The 17,415-nt window shown below is 44.8% G+C and overlaps 1 protein-coding gene across 5 annotated transcripts in view; it reads right to left on the bottom strand.

Annotated features, from left to right (window-relative positions):
- Positions 1-1,451: 1,451 nt before the first annotated feature.
- Positions 1,452-17,415, bottom strand: part of usp24 (ubiquitin specific peptidase 24) — a 71,581-nt gene continuing 55,617 nt past the window's right edge. For all 5 annotated transcript variants that reach the window (XM_037771193.1, XM_037771194.1, XM_037771195.1 and 2 more), the window contains 10 exons: positions 8,737-8,839; positions 8,518-8,636; positions 8,256-8,369; positions 8,098-8,163; positions 7,929-7,995; positions 7,138-7,216; positions 6,929-7,004; positions 5,682-5,768; positions 5,397-5,507; positions 1,452-4,025 (listed from right to left, as the gene is read on the bottom strand). In XM_037771193.1, the coding sequence (XP_037627121.1) occupies positions 3,963-4,025; positions 5,397-5,507; positions 5,682-5,768; positions 6,929-7,004; positions 7,138-7,216; positions 7,929-7,995; positions 8,098-8,163; positions 8,256-8,369; positions 8,518-8,636; positions 8,737-8,839 (885 nt within the window). In that variant the 3' untranslated portion in view covers positions 1,452-3,962. The remainder of the gene's footprint in view (positions 4,026-5,396; positions 5,508-5,681; positions 5,769-6,928; positions 7,005-7,137; positions 7,217-7,928; positions 7,996-8,097; positions 8,164-8,255; positions 8,370-8,517; positions 8,637-8,736; positions 8,840-17,415) is intronic.

The raw sequence follows: 17,415 nt of genomic DNA, 5'->3' as shown, positions 1-17,415 counted from the left end.
ATCTGTGTCCGACTTGCTCTGATTCGGGCAACGATAACCTCACGAGATCGAGGCAGCCGCAGTTGCTCTCCACCCACTGCAAGACCCAGGGGCATGATGGGAAATGCCTGGCTGTCAACTGATCAGAGAGCTGATTGGCTCCTAGTTTTGACAGCAAACACCACGTGTTGTAGAAAGTCCGAACTTTCTGTGTAATTGTAATATTTGACGTAAGATTGTAGGCTATTAGTTGTGCAATGAAGGTTTCATCTGTTCACAAAAATATCTTGTGTGGTTGATAATAATAATAATAAAGGTTATTTACACCGATCAGCCATAACATTAGGTCAGCTATGGGCACCCTGACCGGTCTGCGGCTACGCAGCCCCATACGCAACAAACTGCGATGCACTGTGTGTTCTGACACCTTTCTATCGGAACCAGCATTAACTTTTTCAGCAGTTTGAGCTCCAGTAGCTCTTCTATTGGATCGGACAACACGGGCCAGCCTTCGCTCCCCACGTGCATCAATGAGCCTCGGGTCTGACCCTGTCGCCGGTTTTCCTTCCTTGGACCACTTTTGGTAGGTCATGACCACTGCAGACCGGGAACATCCCACAAGAGCTGCAGTTCTGGAGATGCTCTGACCCAGTCGACTAGCCAGCACTATTTGGCCCTCGTCAAAGTCGCTCACATCCTCACGCTGGCCCATTTTTTCTGCTTCCAACACAAACCTCAAAATGTTCACTTGCTGTCTAATATATCCCCCCCACTGCCAGGTGCCATGGTAACGAGATGATCAATGTTATTCACTTCACCTGTCAGTGGTCATAATGTTGTGGCTGATCAGTGTATATTAACTTTACAAAGTGCTTTACAAGTCGGACATAAAAATAATAAAGAATATAATTCAATGCCAGATACACGTACATTTCCACATAGATTTACAAACAAATATAAACAGATGACTGAAGCTATTTGTCTCCACCTCCTGCTGCTGCCGTCTGATCTCGTCTACTTTCCAGGCCAGACGCAGTTCATCTCGTACAACCCTATTAGGAGCACCAGAGGCACATGATGTTTTCCAGATTTACCTGTCTCATGCACTACTGTCAAGGCCTATGGAAAGGAGGCTGGGTCACGGATGGACGTGGGTCTTGGGGTATGGGTTATAACACATATGCAGTGTAACTGAAGCTGCGGTCGTGCGTTGCGATTGGCTCAATTTCTGCGAGTGCAGGCCAAATTTTACTGCGCATGTGTCATACCCTCAAGATATTACGCGTGACCCAGCCTCCTTTTCGTAGGCCTTGACTACTGTCAGAATACAGTGACCATTTCATAAAAATAACTTTTGTAAAACCATATTTGCTCCAATCTGCAGCTTTAAGAAGACATCCTGCAGAAATCAACATAAAAAATACGTTTTGTAAGGCGACATGTAAATATACATAAAAACAATGTTAACAAAAGGTTGTGCATTCCAGTTTATTTTATATCAAATTTCCCCTTAATCAAACTCTGATGTACAAATTAAAACGGAGTTGTTTTAACATGCGTTACAGAATCCTGCGATGGCAGAAGTGAATTTTCAAAATTGAATGACAGTAAAAACCCGTTCAGATGCCGACCCCGAACCCGACCCACGCACTTTACCCATCCCTCCCTGCAACCCAGGATTAAAACTCAAGATTGTTTCGACGTGTTTTTTTTTTTTCTTCTTTCTTTTCTTTTTAAAGTAGTAGTTGTGGTGATGATGTAGCGGTGGGGCGAACCGAGGAGAGACTCTTGGCTGACTCGTGTTGCCATGTATCACTTGGCACAGACTGCATGCAGCTCCGTCAGATAACCAGCCACAGAGACAGACGAGGTGTTTGTGACAGTGAGTGACCGATTTACACAGCAAACAACACATGGAGGGAGGAGGAGGGGAGGGGGGGGGGGGCTGTTTCTTTTTTTCCTCTGTCACACAAAAAAGACAAACTCCACCAACTTACTGCCACACATGCAAACGTGCCGCAGGAGCACGACGTGACATTCACATCTAGTGAGATGGAGAGGGAGAGACGGGTTTGGGTGATCGGGGCGCAAGTGTGTCGATGTCTTCCCTCTTCTTCTTCAGTGGATTGATCGCACCCCCCAACAGAAAACCGTGTTGCATGATGGGTTCTCACACTGTAAACATTGACCTGTTAAAGCTGATCTGCTAAGCTAGTTTAGGCTCATGTCTACAGAACATCTGAGTGAAAAGTGTGGCTTCCTTAAAAACTATCTAGCTTTAAATCAGTTATCTACAAAGTGTCTCTGAAAAGAAGCAGCATTTTTTTTACCGTCACCAAAAACCCTGCCCTGTCCCCTAAACCCTGTTTTACTAGGGTTAAACGTACATCCCACCCACCCCCACCCTCCCACATACACACAGAATCAACAACCAACAGTTACATTCCTACAATCCTTTGTCACAACACACAGAGGACATTTTCCCTGTATTATTTTGGGTCTAATGGGGGGAGGGAGGATGAAGAGGGGGACGGGTGGAGCGGACCACCTCCTCGAGAGAGATGTGGTGATACAGTGTCGGAGGTGAGACGGGAGGTTAAGGCACTTCAAGTCTCCCGATGATTTTGAAGGTTAGGGATGATGGATTGTGGTGTTCAAACCGGAGCTACGTTTGGGTTCAGCTCCTCTGTGTGTGTTTCCAAAGGTAGACAAAAGCAAAAAAAGGCAAAGCAAAAAGAAAAGAACCTGATAAAGCAGAGGTAACAGTGAGGCGAGGAGGACCTGTTCTTTGTGTTTGTGTGAGCGAGAAGTGAATGTTTTTTTCACAAGTTCTATCATGGCGTGTGATTCTTTGTGTTGTAACCTTGGCACCTAAAAAATAAAACATGCTCCTGAGCTCCCCCCTCAGTCGGCACTGACGGCCCACCACAACTGATCCGTGCACTTCCAGATCAGCTTTTTTTTTCTTGCATAAGGCTTTGAGTCCCCCCCACAAAGAAAACTCCAATATTCAATCCATCCAGAGTCAAAGGAAAAATAAAACGCAGGCGATGAAGAGAATAAAAATCCAGCACAAGAGGCTGCCTGACAGCGAGAAGTGTAGAGCGCTGAGCGGCCTCGCCTCGCTGAGGACTTGTCCTGTTTACGGGACCAGGGCCCGCCCTGTACGATGAGGTCACAGGCAGCGTGGCTTTGCTATCAGGGGGCGTCCATGTGTCTGCATAAGTGGCACTGAAAATATAAGTTGTTAAAAAGCAAAAGAAGAAGAGGACACGATTGCGAGGAGGCTCTAGAGGAACCGCCGTACGTCACGATAAGACTGGGCCGGACTATAAAGTGCATACTTAAACCCCACCCCCTCCTCCCGAGTGCTCCTGTGTAGTGGAGGTGTTTCCTGTGACGAGTTCCTCTAGAGCGGGGCTGACGTGACCTCTCGCACATTTTGCATGGCTGTGGAGAAGAGCGCAGGAGACTTTAAAATATTATCTTACACTGGCAAATTACATCTATGGAACAAATCTTTACAATATGAATATGTCTATGTAGATACATTGGCAAATATGAGCAGAAAATTGTTAAAACACAACCCAAACCCATCCTCCACCTTGCTGTCATTCTGAGTGAATGAATGAATAAAAGGATAAACTGAAGTCATCCGCTGATTGAGGAAGGTTTTCTTTCTTTTTTTTTTTTTGTACTTCCCACCGTATTCTGCCCTTAATGATAATGCATCTCCATCATCGCCTCGGCTGCTCTGAAAGGAAGTAATTTACGATTTATTCATAGCTCCTCCGTTGCCGTGGTGACCAAGAGAATAAGTGTTCTGATTGGCTTGTTGTGGAGTCACTAAATGTCCTTCACCAATCAGAGGCAAAGTGCAGCCCTTTCACAACTTGGCTGCCCGGAGCTGTGCCACCTCTCCTCCTCCTCCTCCTCCTCCTCCTCTGGAGGGAGGGAGGGAGGGATCCTGCTGGTTGGAGGAGCTAGGGGTCTACGTCTTCTAGATCGCTCTTCGAATCGCCGAGCATCATGGGAGACTCCGACCCCTGGGAGAGAAAGAGAGACAATTAATACTAATATCAGGGATCGTACAGCTTTTTAAGAGTAAAATTCAAGCACTTTCAAGGTACCTAAACCAAAAAGGTCCAGACTCTCGGAGCGTTTATCACATCTAAGCTACTATTAGGAACATTTAACTAGTTATGAAACAGTCTCAATTTAATACTGATACCTCTATAAGACCTACATGAGTAAACGAGACCATCAATGAGAAGATTGGCTATTCCTATACAGTTAATCTTAATGCTCTTCATCGGTGCCACCGGGTCCGATTCCGGCGAAATCAGACGAAATCACGCAGGTTCACCAGAAACTCCTTAAGCTCAGACTCCAGCGCTGGAAACTGGCTAACAAAACAAAAACATATGATTGGTTGAGGCTTCACTGTGTCATTGGAGAGCTGAAAAAAGTTGAGACCAGCTCGTCTTTTATTTGTAGCGCGTCACGGTCGTCATGCAGCGGCAAGTGTCGGGCGTCAGTTTGTAACTTCAAGTCACCGGCATCCAATGACAATGAGTTGTAGGGATGTTGCGGTGTCGCCTGTAGTGTGAACACAGCATTAGACCCTAATGCAGTAAAATGAGGTTTTCTAAAGGGGGTCTGGTGCTCGGAGACACTACCGCTTTTGTCCACAGGGACCGCCCAAATCAACACAAAGTTCCTTGTAGTAGCTTTAACTTTGATTGTATGTTTTGATGCTTAAAAAAGCTCCGGTCCGCTCCGCCTCTGGTGTGAGACACCAGGAGACGACATAGAAATATGACAACGGGATAGATTTAATTTAAAATATTAAAATACTTTTGGTTTACATGAGTGATTGTGTCGATGAAACACCAGATTATTATGTTGAAAATCAGGCATTTTTTACGAGTATATTCAAATTCAAGCACATTCCTAAAACAAAAAGGTTCAAATGAAGCATTTTCCAAACTTTCAAGCCTTTGTATGAACCCTGTAATAATAATTATTAATATGAGGACTAAGAAAATGTGTTGTTTTTAGGAGGAGAAGGAACAGAGGGTGAAATATCTCTGTACTAAGTGGTGACAATGGGAGTATGACTTCCATGCAACGCACTGATTATCTGGATTATTGGTGCCAGTGCCAGAACCGGTCTGACAGTGTTGTGTTGTGTGGGCTTCCTCTATCAGACTCAGCGGGAGTCTCAGGAGAATGGAGCAGTTTAATAACAAGCGTGGGAGGTAACAAACTGCCTGAACAGCTTTTTGACAGAAGCTGGTGAGATGTTCCATTTTCGTCTCATTGTCTTCTCTCTCTCTGTTTGGCTGCGTGAACCGAGCGCGAGCTCGCTGTAATGTGATGAGTCATGTTAAGAAGCCCGCTGAGCTGACGGCTACCTGTCGGAGGCTGCGGTCGGCGTTTTCGTTTGCCGGGCTGCCGTCGGAGCCGTTGCTGCTGCCAGACTGCTCCTTCTCGTTTAACAGCGCCGTGGCGTAGGCCAAGGTGTCCTGCAGAGTTTAACACACACACAATGAAACAGAAGAGAGCCGAGTTGAGAGCAGAAGAGAAAAATAAACAAGTACAAGTGTGTGTGTGTGTGTTTGTGTAGTGGTGGTGGAGGAACTAGAGGGGGGTCATATCATGCTGATAAACAGTGTGTGTGTGTGTGTGTGTGTGTGTACCTGTGCAGAGATGGTACGCTGGAAGGTTTTGTTGGTGGAGGTCTCATTGGAGACGTTGCTCTGTGGAGTCCAGTAATGTTCAGTCATCTGAGGGAATAAGATGTAAAAATACAATGAGCATACAGGATCATTAAAAAGCATTTCATTACAGTGTATGACACAGGGTCGGGTGATTGGATGAATATATTGGCGATTGGCTGAGTATTATATATATATATATATATATATTGCCGGTTGTTTTTTTTTGCAGATTTTTGTAATTTAATTGGTCTGCCGCCGAAGAACAAGTAAGAGCTGTGACAGCAGGGAAATGGCAGGGGAAAATAGCGTGAAGTGCCGGCATATTCTCACATCTAACTCAGTGAATTAAAGGTTTACTTTGACCAAAACAGAGAACTGGTAATTGTTGGAACAGTGAAAAAACTAAAAAAGACGGTTTTGATCAATTTTATTCTCTTTCAATTTGAATGAAGTTTGTTTTAACCTGGGGACATACCAAGCCGACATCAAAGAACTAGCGGTGACAAAGGCCACCAGTTGAGTCGCCTCACGTCACATTTGTCTTGGCCAAAAAGCTCCACTTGAACACACCACAAAGACTACAGCCGACGGCCTGTTAGCACGTACGTTCTGCGCCTGCTTGAGAGGAAATAACTCTCCACACCAGCAGACGGCGGTAGTCTGTATTCGTCATTCAAAAAGGGAAACTGGAACGGCGGATATACAAGTCGTTGTTATGATAGGTACATGAAACAAAGCGCTTGTTGCAAAGCGTGGATAAGGGCAGTGATTTCCAACCAGGGGTACTTTTACCTGGGGTACCTCTGCAGTTGTTTGGGCGTACATGGAAATATTGTGGAGTAGGTCAACTAATTAAACTAACAAAAATCCACAAACTGAGTCAGCTATAACCTGAAGACTATGTGTTGCGACGAAGAAAAATGATTGTGTATATTTTGGCATATTTATCTGTAAGTGGATTGCTGTGTCGGGATGTGATATGTTGTGGTCATGTGTCTCCCGCTATGGACGTTGAACGACCGTCTCCATCTTGTTGAGGGGAGGATGGACTGATGGAACATCAGGGACCACGATGGAAATAAGTCCTGGACTTTGTCTTGTTATCCCTGACAATGTCTTATATGCTATCTACAGTCACTCTCCAAGTCAGAAAATGCCTAAAAAATAAAAATAATGAATCATATTTCTCTGATGTAATGTGTTGAGACAGTAATTTAGAAGCTTGCCTTTTTCTGCAGCCACTGTACAGCCCAGCTCCAGTGACCTGACAAGTCCTTGAAGTAATCCTTGGCCGGAGCACACCTGGTGGGAAAAATATGAGGAGGCTCAGAATTATGTCGCTCAGTTTGTCCGTCAAACAAATCACGAAAGTATCACCAACAATAAAGTACATCTAAGATAATACAACAATACTCCTGGACAACTGTTTACTCACTTCTGGGCTAATGTGACCAGGAACTTCACACACTGGTAGCAGCGTCTGCTGTCCACGTTGTTGCTCTGGTGCATCAAAGCTGAGAAGAAAAAGCACTCCGTTAGGTTTTTATACATTCAATAAATCCATTTAAAACACAAGAACTGACGATGTTGCCAAGTGGCACGCGTGATCAGCCGTAAAGAAGGTGGAGCACCGGACTCCAAACGTAAAGAAAACTTCAATAGTTCTGAAGTGGAGGTACTTCTGCAGGAAGTGAGCGCCAAATGATTATAATAATAATGATATTTAGTAGCGTTTATAGTGGATATAAAATAACACAAAAAAGTTGTATGCAATGATCAATTACTTATTATTGGATGCATTGGTTCCAAATTAACATAATTGTTGGGAACTGAAGTTTTAATGTAGAGATTTTTTTATTTAAAAAAAACATAATGCTTTGTAAAATAATGAAAATAATTATCAAAAAATACTATAAATGATACAAATATTATTGTAATTTAAATCCTATAATATTAAACAACTGTAAAAATGAAGAAAGCGCAATAAATCATTATTTTGCACAATTATCAGCACTCAAATCCTAAATAAGAAAACATTGGTGAATGACAGAATCTTTGTGAAAACTGTGCAAGTGAGGTTTAAGGAGTAATTTCTTCTTAAGAACGGTTTGTGAATGAGGCCCAATGTTGATAAGAAACATATTACATTCTAAATGAAGTGTCTGTGTTTTGTTGTACCAGCTGTGGGCATTAGAGCAAAACGACAACAACAGTACTAAGACATACCTAAAAGGCCTTTCTCCGACTCAAACGCATACTTGAGTCTCTGGGTTTGCAGAGGGTCTTCCATTACCTAAAAGAAAAATGAAAAGATTAAACTGATGTTAGCAAAGCTGATCATAAGAGCAATCCGATTTTTACAAAGTGATAGATCAACAGGCGAAGGGTCACTCACTAGAAGCTCCTGCAGCATCTGAAAAATGTTCTTCAGTTCATGAGGTGGAGCCGTCTCCAGCTGGGTCTATGAGACACACAAAGGATTCACAAGATTTAAAAACAAAGAATACTCATCGTCAGTTGTCTCTCTGAGGTTTTTAGGTTTGTTTTTTTTACCTTGAGCAGCTGCAGCACACCGAGGGAGAAGGGCTCGTTACAGAACGAAGTGTAGGTCACCATCTCTATCAGGAGGGACAGGGGACCCGACAACTCACGCATGGCAAACATCACCTGTGAATATCCACAAACATCAGTCAAAGAAGTTCTGAGCTTCACATTTGTTATGCAGTTTAGGTCATGACCCTATGATGGATTGTGTGATTATTTTATATCCCTGATTGACGATGAAAATCTTGTGATTTGTGGGATTGTCGGTCACCTCTAGAAGGTAAGGCTGGCCCTCTGGAGTGAAGAGTGAAGCCAGGATGTCGGCGTGGAGCGATAGAAGCTGGGTGGAGGACGGGACGCAACTCACACGCAGTTTGAACCCTCCTGGAGCTATGCGGGACAACAACAGGTGAGAGGGATCAGACTGAGAGCTGGATTGTTAAAAGACATCAACCCTGAACATCATAAAGATCTGATTCTGGTGTCTCACCCTGCGTCCGCTGGGGGTTGAGGTCAGAGTGTAGCGTGATGAGGGCCAGGGTGTTGTGAAGGTGAAGGAACTCCCGAGCCTGAGCTGGACTCCACCGCCGGTTCTGTGGAGACACACAGAGAAAAATCTGAATAAACTACACTCATGTTCAAAATGTCTTAAAAGCATTTAACAATTCAAAACTACATTTACATTTAAGGCATTTTGTAAATGCTTATTTTTCTAAGTGATGTACAAGGAGTGCAAAGGTAGAATGAAAAAACTCTTAAAGGGATGGTTTGGATGTTTTGAAGTGGGGTTGTATGAGGTACTTATCCATAGACAGTGTATTACCTACAGTAGATGGCGTTCGGTGCTCTTCAATGCCACCAGACTCCATTGACAAAAACAGTAATTTTACCTCACAGAACACGGGGGTTGCTGGTCCACCGCTGCCTCAATCGGTTAGTTTGTTTGTGTTATTGTATGACTTTGGTGATTTAAAGGATTAATTCGGATTCACCAAAGTCACACAATAACACAAACAAACGAACCGCTGGAAAAGATTCCAGCGGAGCTCCAAAGTTCACAGTCGGGAGTCGGCGAAGTCTCTCACGAAGAAGATTAACGATCTGATGAAACAACCAGAAAACCGCGATCTTCTGGGACTCGGCGCTCCGCTCCTAAACATTCCCCCCGGTCGAGTCTTGGAGTTCACAAAGGTCTTAAGTGATCTCCTCTACACACACATCCTACACGGACCAGAGATCATCCCCGAGCCGGTTTATGGGTTTTCTCCGGGGGCTCTGGTTTATCCCACATATAGTGAATAATTGGACTTATTCTATAGATAAAAAATTTCTTCAATGTGTCATTCAACTTGAAGGAAAAATTGACTTTTTCCTTCTGAATGAATGCGAGGGCTTGAGCTCTCAGCGCCACCGCAGTAGTCAGTGTTGTCTACTGTTGTGTTACGCACGGGTTCGATCTGGGTGATCCAGTTCTCCCACAATCAGTGCATAATAATGAACGTCTAATTAAATTAAATAAATAATATGAATTCATTTCTGCTCATGTCTCTCATCATTTGCTCTCATCAGGTGCTGATGTTGTACTTTTATTATGTTGTGCTTTTATTTTATAATGCAGTGAGGGCCCAAACGAGACCTTAGTGTGTGTGTGCACGTGTGTGTATGTAGTATGTATGTGTGTGTAGTGTGCACGTGTGTGCATGTTTGTATGTGTGTGTAGTGTGCATGTTTGTGTGTGTGTAGTGTGAGCGCGTGTGTGTGAGTAGTGCGCACGTGTGCACGTTTCTGTGTAGTGTGCATGTGTGTGTTCACGTGTGTGTGTGTGTGCGTGTGCAGTGTGCACGTGTGTGTGGGTGACATCACAGCAGTGGTGACATCATCACTGCATCGTGACATCACTAGATGGAACACTGATGAATTAAAGGAGTTGTGACATCTTAAAGGAGCAGTGACATCATAAAGGAGTGACATTCAGGAGAGAGTCCCAGAATCACACAACTGCAGTTGAATCTGAAGACTCGATCAGACGAAACACATCGACTGAGAGAAGCAGTTGTCTCAAGAGGAAGAGGTATGAATTTTATGAATGCATTGCTTTAGATTAAACCTCCCAACAGTATATGAAGCAGTTAAAATTAGCCTCAACATTTAAATGCAGCTTACATGTTAGTTAATAATAATTAGGGCTGCAACTAACGATTATTTTCACTCATCAGACTTTCTACTGAGAGAAGCAGTGAATTTCTCTCCAAAAACCACGAAGCATCGACAAGAATTGACCGTAAATCAGCATCATGGTATCATCAAGAACTTCCCAGCCAGAAGCCATCATGCCCGAGTTCAACGTCCGTCGCGCTGTTTCCAAGCTGCTCAACTCCTTCTTTAAGGGGATGACGGCGGATCAATGGGGATTTTTGAAATCTGGCAGCCCCGACGACGCCACTATGACCATGATGGGAGAGTTGCTGTTGGACATGACAGCGGCCTTGACAAAAGCTTTCCTGAAATCTCTCGGGAGCACGACCCTGGCGTCTGAGGACGACGTCCAAATCAATCTGGGCGACACAATCTCTCGGAGTTTTGCCGAAGCTCTGGGTGTCGACGTCTCGGTTCAGTGTCCGAGCTCCAAAAACTTGACGACATTGATCTCTGCAGAGGTTTCGGAGAGCGTCCGAAGTGCCCTCTCCAGCCCCGAGGGCATAGTTCAGCGCCTCACTCCTCCCAGCAGACTCAACAGCATGATTCTGCACGCCTGCAAAATGTGCCAGACATTCATTGGCAAGATGAAGTCGGTGTTCTCGCCTCGACAGCGCAAGCAGAGGACCATCTGCGAAAGAATCAGATGTGGAACTGGAACCTTCAGACGCCAAAGACCGCCATGCGACGACGCCTTCGTCTGACGTCGTGATTGAGATGAAGACATCGCTATTGTCCAAATCATCATCAAGACGCAGTTGAACGACATCACCGAACCTCTCTTGGTTGACGTGCCGGACTCCGAGTACGCGCTGTTGCAGTCTCAAAGCGCTCGGGAGATTGAAGACGTCGCGGAAGAAATCGCTCGGAGTATCGCCGGAAGAGGCTCTAAGACAGACTCCTTCGGAGCAGAAGAGCAAACGCTCCAAGAAAAATATCAGAAGCAAAATTAAGAAGCTTTTGGCAAAGTGCTTTGCCAAATCTTGCATCCATCGCATCGTGGCGCAGATGAGGAAAAAATTCCACCGAAGCTCCAAAGTTCACAGTCGGGAGTCGGCGAAGTCTCTCACGAAGAAGATTAACGATCTGATGAAAAAAACAGAGAACCGCGATCTTCTGGGACTCGGCGCTCCGCTCCTAAACATTCCCCCTGGTCGAGTCTTGGAGTTCACAAAGGTCTTAAGTGATCTCCTCTACACACACATCCTACACGGACCAGAGATCATCCCCGAGCTGGTGATACGTGCTAACATGCGCGCCGACTTGCAGCGGAAGGTGCTCGGTTTCCTGTCTCTGGCCAGATGGTGGCAGATCTTTCAGTCCGGCGACCTCGCCAACAATATGAGACACGCCATACTGGGCACTAAGCCGAGGGCCAGGAAACCTTTGGCAATCACTGCCCCGCCTGCCCCGGTTTTTCGTGACTGACTGTGAACGTCGAGCGCGGAATGTACAAAACAAAAACTGCGTCAAGGTGATCTTGGAGAGGTTGGTCACGCGGATCTTCAAGAAGGCGAAAGTGACCTGGACCCTTTCAAACGTCCAGGACATCATCCAGCGCCTTTTTGAACAAACGTGGGCCGAAGTCGAGGAGTCTCGATTTCGATTCCAGCCCAGAAAGATGGGAAAACCTCGAAAAGACCATTTACCGGGACCTAATTAAGACGTGGGGCAATGCGACGTGGGTGCTGGTGTCATTGAAAGGGGGTAAACCGGCACTCGGAGAGCATATCTCCTCCGCCGTCAAAAGTCACCTGATGGCACCACCGAGACAGAGGTCCTGCATGTGCAGGTTCTTCTCCTCAATGCTCACCGCCGTGACGAGGTGGTAAGGTGGTTTATGGGTTTTCTCCGGGGTCTTCAATGTGTCATTCATCTTGAAGGAAAAATTGACTTTTTCCTTCTGAATGAATGCGAGGGCTTGAGCTCTCAGCGCCACCGCAGTAGTCAGTGTTGTCTACTGTTGTGTTACGCACGGGTTCGATCTGGGTGATCCAGTTCTCCCACAATCAGTGCATAATAATGAACATCTAATTAAATTAAATAAATAATAATATAAATAAATAATATGAATTCATTTCTGCTCATGTCTCTCATCATTTGCTGTAAATATTCAACTCAGACTGAAGTTCTGCTGATTCAGTGAATCTGTATAAAGTACAAAAATAAAGTACAAAGAAAAGTTTGTTTTGCGCTCTCTCTTCCATCATATACACTGATCTTAATTATTGCAAATTTTAATGAGTTTACCTGCCTGACTGTAAACATGTAGAGCATTATTGTAAAGGAGAATCAGGTGTCTTGTGTGTTTTAGTCCACACAGTCTGTAAATAGCTATTAATATTAAAAACCACGCCTATTCCTGACCGATCAGAACTGTTATAATTAAAGATCATTAAACCTTATTTATTATGTTTAGATATTTATTTACTGACACCTTCACTGTAAGGTGTACAAGACATATCACAATGATGGTGTATTGTTTTACTAGAAACATAAATGCACTCTTATTCAATGAAAATAAATGAGGTTATTTTAAGGGGGTGGGGGACGTGTGTTTTTAAGTGTAAAGATAACTCATACATTAGTTCATTCAATAAGCCTATAAATGTGAGGGACACCACGGCTGCCCACATTCTGCAGACAGGTTTCAGGTGAGTTTACCAGGTCAACAAGTGACTGTGAGAGAGCTGGAAAGCATCTCCATCACTCAAGGTGGAAAGAACACACACAGCGACGGTGTAAAGATGGACAAAACAATCTAATACAGGAAGTGATTATGCTGATGTTGTGCTTTTATTATGTTGTGCTTTTATTTTATAATGCAGTGAGGGCCCAAACGAGACCTTAGTGTGTGTGTGCACGTGTGTGTATGTAGTATGTATGTGTGTAGTGTGCAAGTGTGTGCATGTTTGTATGTGTGTGTAGTGTGCACGTGTGTGCATGTTTGTGTGTAGTGTGAGCGCGTGTGTGTGAGTAGTGCGCATGTGTGTGCACGTTTCTGTGTAGTGTGCATGTGTGTGTGTGTGTGTGTGTGTGTGTGTGTGTGTGTGTGTGTGTGTGTGTGTGTGTGTGCAGTGTGCACGTGTGTGTGCAGGTGTGTTTGGGTGATATCACAGCAGTGGTGACATCACAGCAGTGGTGACATCATCACTGCATCGTGACATCACAGCACTGGTGACATCATCACTGCATCGTGACATCACTAGATGGAACACTGATGAATTAAAGGAGTTGTGACATCTTAAAGGAGCAGTGACATCATAAAGGAGTGACATTCAGGAGAGAGTCCCAGAATCACACAACTGCAGTTGAATCTGAAGACTCGATCAGACGAAACACATCGACTGAGAGAAGCAGTTGTCTCAAGAGGAAGAGGTATGAATTTTATGAATGCATTGCTTTAGATTAAACCTCCCAACAGTATATGAAGCAGTTAAAATTAGCCTCAACATTTAAATGCAGCTTACATGTTAGTTAATAATAATTAGGGCTGCAACTAACGATTATTTTCACTCATCAGACTTTCTACTGAGAGAAGCAGTGAATTTCTCTCCAAAAACCACGAAGCATCGACAAGAATTGACCGTAAATCAGCATCATGGTATCATCAAGAACTTCCCAGCCAGAAGCCATCATGCCCGAGTTCAACGTCCGTCGCGCTTGTTTCCAAGCTGCTCAACTCCTTCTTTAAGGGGATGACGGCGGATCAGTGGGGATTTTTGAAATCCGGCAGCCCCGACGACGCCACTATGACCATGATGGGAGAGTTGCTGTTGGAACATGACAGCGGCCTTGACAAAAGCTTTCCTGAAATCTCTCGGGAGCACGACCCTGGCGTCTGAGGACGACGTCCAAATCAATCTGGGCGACACAATCTCTCGGAGTTTTGCCGAAGCTCTGGGTGTCGACGTCTCGGTTCAGTGTCCGAGCTCCAAAAACTTGACGACATTGATCTCTGCAGAGGTTTCGGAGAGCGTCCGAAGTGCCCTCTCCAGCCCCGAGGGCATAGTTCAGCGCCTCACTCCTCCCAGCAGACTCAACAGCATGATTCTGCACGCCTGCAAAATGTGCCAGACATTCATTGGCAAGATGAAGTCGGTGTTCTCGCCTCGACAGCGCAAGCAGAGGACCATCTGCGAAGAATCAGATGTGGAACTGGAACCTTCAGACGCCAAAGACCGCCATGCGACGACGCCTTCGTCTGACGTCGTGATTTCGATGGAAGACATCGCTATTGTCCAAATCATCATCAAGACGCAGTTGAACGACATCACCGAACCTCTCTTGGTTGACGTGCCGGACTCCGAGTACGCGCTGTTGCAGTCTCAAAGCGCTCGGGAGATTGAAGACGTCGCGGAAGAAATCGCTCGGAGTATCGCCGAAGAGGCTCTAAGACAGACTCCTTCGGAGCAGAAGAGCAAACGCTCCAAGAAAAATATCAGAAGCAAAATTAAGAAGCTTTTGGCAAAGTGCTTTGCCAAATCTTGCATCCATCGCATCGTGGCGCAGATGAGGAAAAAATTCCACCGAAGCTCCAAAGTTCACAGTCGGGAGTCGGCGAAGTCTCTCACGAAGAAGATTAACGATCTGATGAAAAAAACAGAGAACCGCGATCTTCTGGGACTCGGCGCTCCGCTCCTAAACATTCCCCCTGGTCGAGTCTTGGAGTTCACAAAGGTCTTAAGTGATCTCCTCTACACACACATCCTACACGGACCAGAGATCATCCCCGAGCTGGTGATACGTGCTAACATGCGCGCCGACTTGCAGCGGAAGGTGCTCGGTTTCCTGTCTCTGGCCAGATGGTGGCAGATCTTTCAGTCCGGCGACCTCGCCAACAATATGAGACACGCCATACTGGGCACTAAGCCGAGGGCCAGGAAACCTTTGGCAATCACTGCCCCGCCTGCCCCGGTTTTTCGTGACGACTGTGAACGTCGAGCGCGGAATGTACAAAACAAAAACTGCGTCAAGGTGATCTTGGAGAGGTTGGTCACGCGGATCTTCAAGAAGGCGAAAGTGACCTGGACCCTTTCAAACGTCCAGGACATCATCCAGCGCCTTTTTGAACAAACGTGGGCCGAAGTCGAGGGTCTCGATTTCGATTCCAGCCCAGAAAGATGGGAAAACCTCGAAAAGACCATTTACCGGGACCTAATTAAGACGTGGGGCAATGCAACGTGGGTGCTGGTGTCATTGAAAGGGGGTAAACCGGCACTCGGAGAGCATATCTCCTCCGCCGTCAAAAGTCACCTGATGGCACCACCGAGACAGAGGTCCTGCATGTGCAGGTTCTTCTCCTCAATGCTCACCGCCGTGACGAGGTGGTAAGGTGGTTTATGGGTTTTCTCCGGGGTCTTCAATGTGTCATTCATCTTGAAGGAAAAATTGACTTTTTCCTTCTGAATGAATGCGAGGGCTTGAGCTCTCAGCGCCACCGCAGTAGTCAGTGTTGTCTACTGTTGTGTTACGCACGGGTTCGATCTGGGTGATCCAGTTCTCCCACAATCAGTGCATAATAATGAACATCTAATTAAATAAAATAAATAATAATATAAATAAATAATATGAATTCATTTCTGCTCATGTCTCTCATCATTTGCTGTAAATATTCAACTCAGACTGAAGTTCTGCTGATTCAGTGAATCTGTATAAAGTACAAAAATAAAGTACAAAGAAAAGTTTGTTTTGCGCTCTCTCTTCCATCATATACACTGATCTTAATTATTGCAAATTTTAATGAGTTTACCTGCCTGACTGTAAACATGTAGAGCATTATTGTAAAGGAGAATCAGGTGTCTTGTGTGTTTTAGTCCACACAGTCTGTAAATAGCTATTAATATTCAAAACCACGCCTATTCCTGACCGATCAGAACTGTTATAATTAAAGATCATTAAACCTTATTTATTATGTTTAGATATTTATTTACTGACACCTTCACTGTAAGGTGTACAAGACATATCACAATGATGGTGTATTGTTTTACTAGAAACATAAATGCACTCTTATTCAATGAAAATAAATGAGGTTATTTTAAGGGGGTGGGGGACGTGTGTTTTGAAGTGTAAAGATAACTCATACATTAGTTCATTCAATAAGCCTATAAATGTGAGGGACACCACGGCTGCCCACATTCTGCAGACAGGTTCAGGTGAGTTTACCAGGTCAACAAGTGACTGTGAGAGAGCTGGAAAGCATCTCCATCACTCAAGGTGGAAAGAACACACACAGCGACGGTGTAAAGATGGACAAAACAATCTAATACAGGAAGTGATTATGCTGATGTTGTGCTTTTATTATGTTGTGCTTTTATTTTATAATGCAGTGAGGGCCCAAACGAGACCTTAGTGTGTGTGTGCACGTGTGTGTATGTAGTATGTATGTGTGTAGTGTGCAAGTGTGTGCATGTTTGTATATGTGTGTAGTGTGCACGTGTGTGCATGTTTGTGTGTAGTGTGAGCGCGTGTGTGTGAGTAGTGCGCACGTGTGTGCACGTTTCTGTGTAGTGTGCATGTGTGTGTGTGTGTGTGTGTGTGTGTGTGTGTGTGTAGTGTGCCGTGTGTGTGCAGTGTGCACGTGTGGTGATAGCAGGTAGTTGGGTGACATCACAGCAGTGGTGACATCATCACTGCATCGTGACATCACAGCACTGGTGACATCATCACTGCATCGTGACATCACAGCACTGGTGACATCATCACTGCATCGTGACATCACTAGATGGAACACTGATGAATTAAAGGAGTTGTGACATCTTAAAGGAGCAGTGACATCATAAAGGAGTGACATTCAGGAGAGAGTCCCAGAATCACACAACTGCAGTTGAATCTGAAGACTCGATCAGACGAAACACATCGACTGAGAGAAGCAGTTGTCTCAAGAGGAAGAGGTATGAATTTTATGAATGCATTGCTTTAGATTAAACCTCCCAACAGTATATGAAGCAGTTAAAATTAGCCTCAACATTTA

This window comes from Sebastes umbrosus, chromosome 5 (assembly GCF_015220745.1).
Source record: "Sebastes umbrosus isolate fSebUmb1 chromosome 5, fSebUmb1.pri, whole genome shotgun sequence".
NCBI lineage: Eukaryota > Metazoa > Chordata > Actinopteri > Perciformes > Sebastidae > Sebastes > Sebastes umbrosus.
This window is presented reverse-complemented; position numbering and strand designations above follow the sequence as displayed.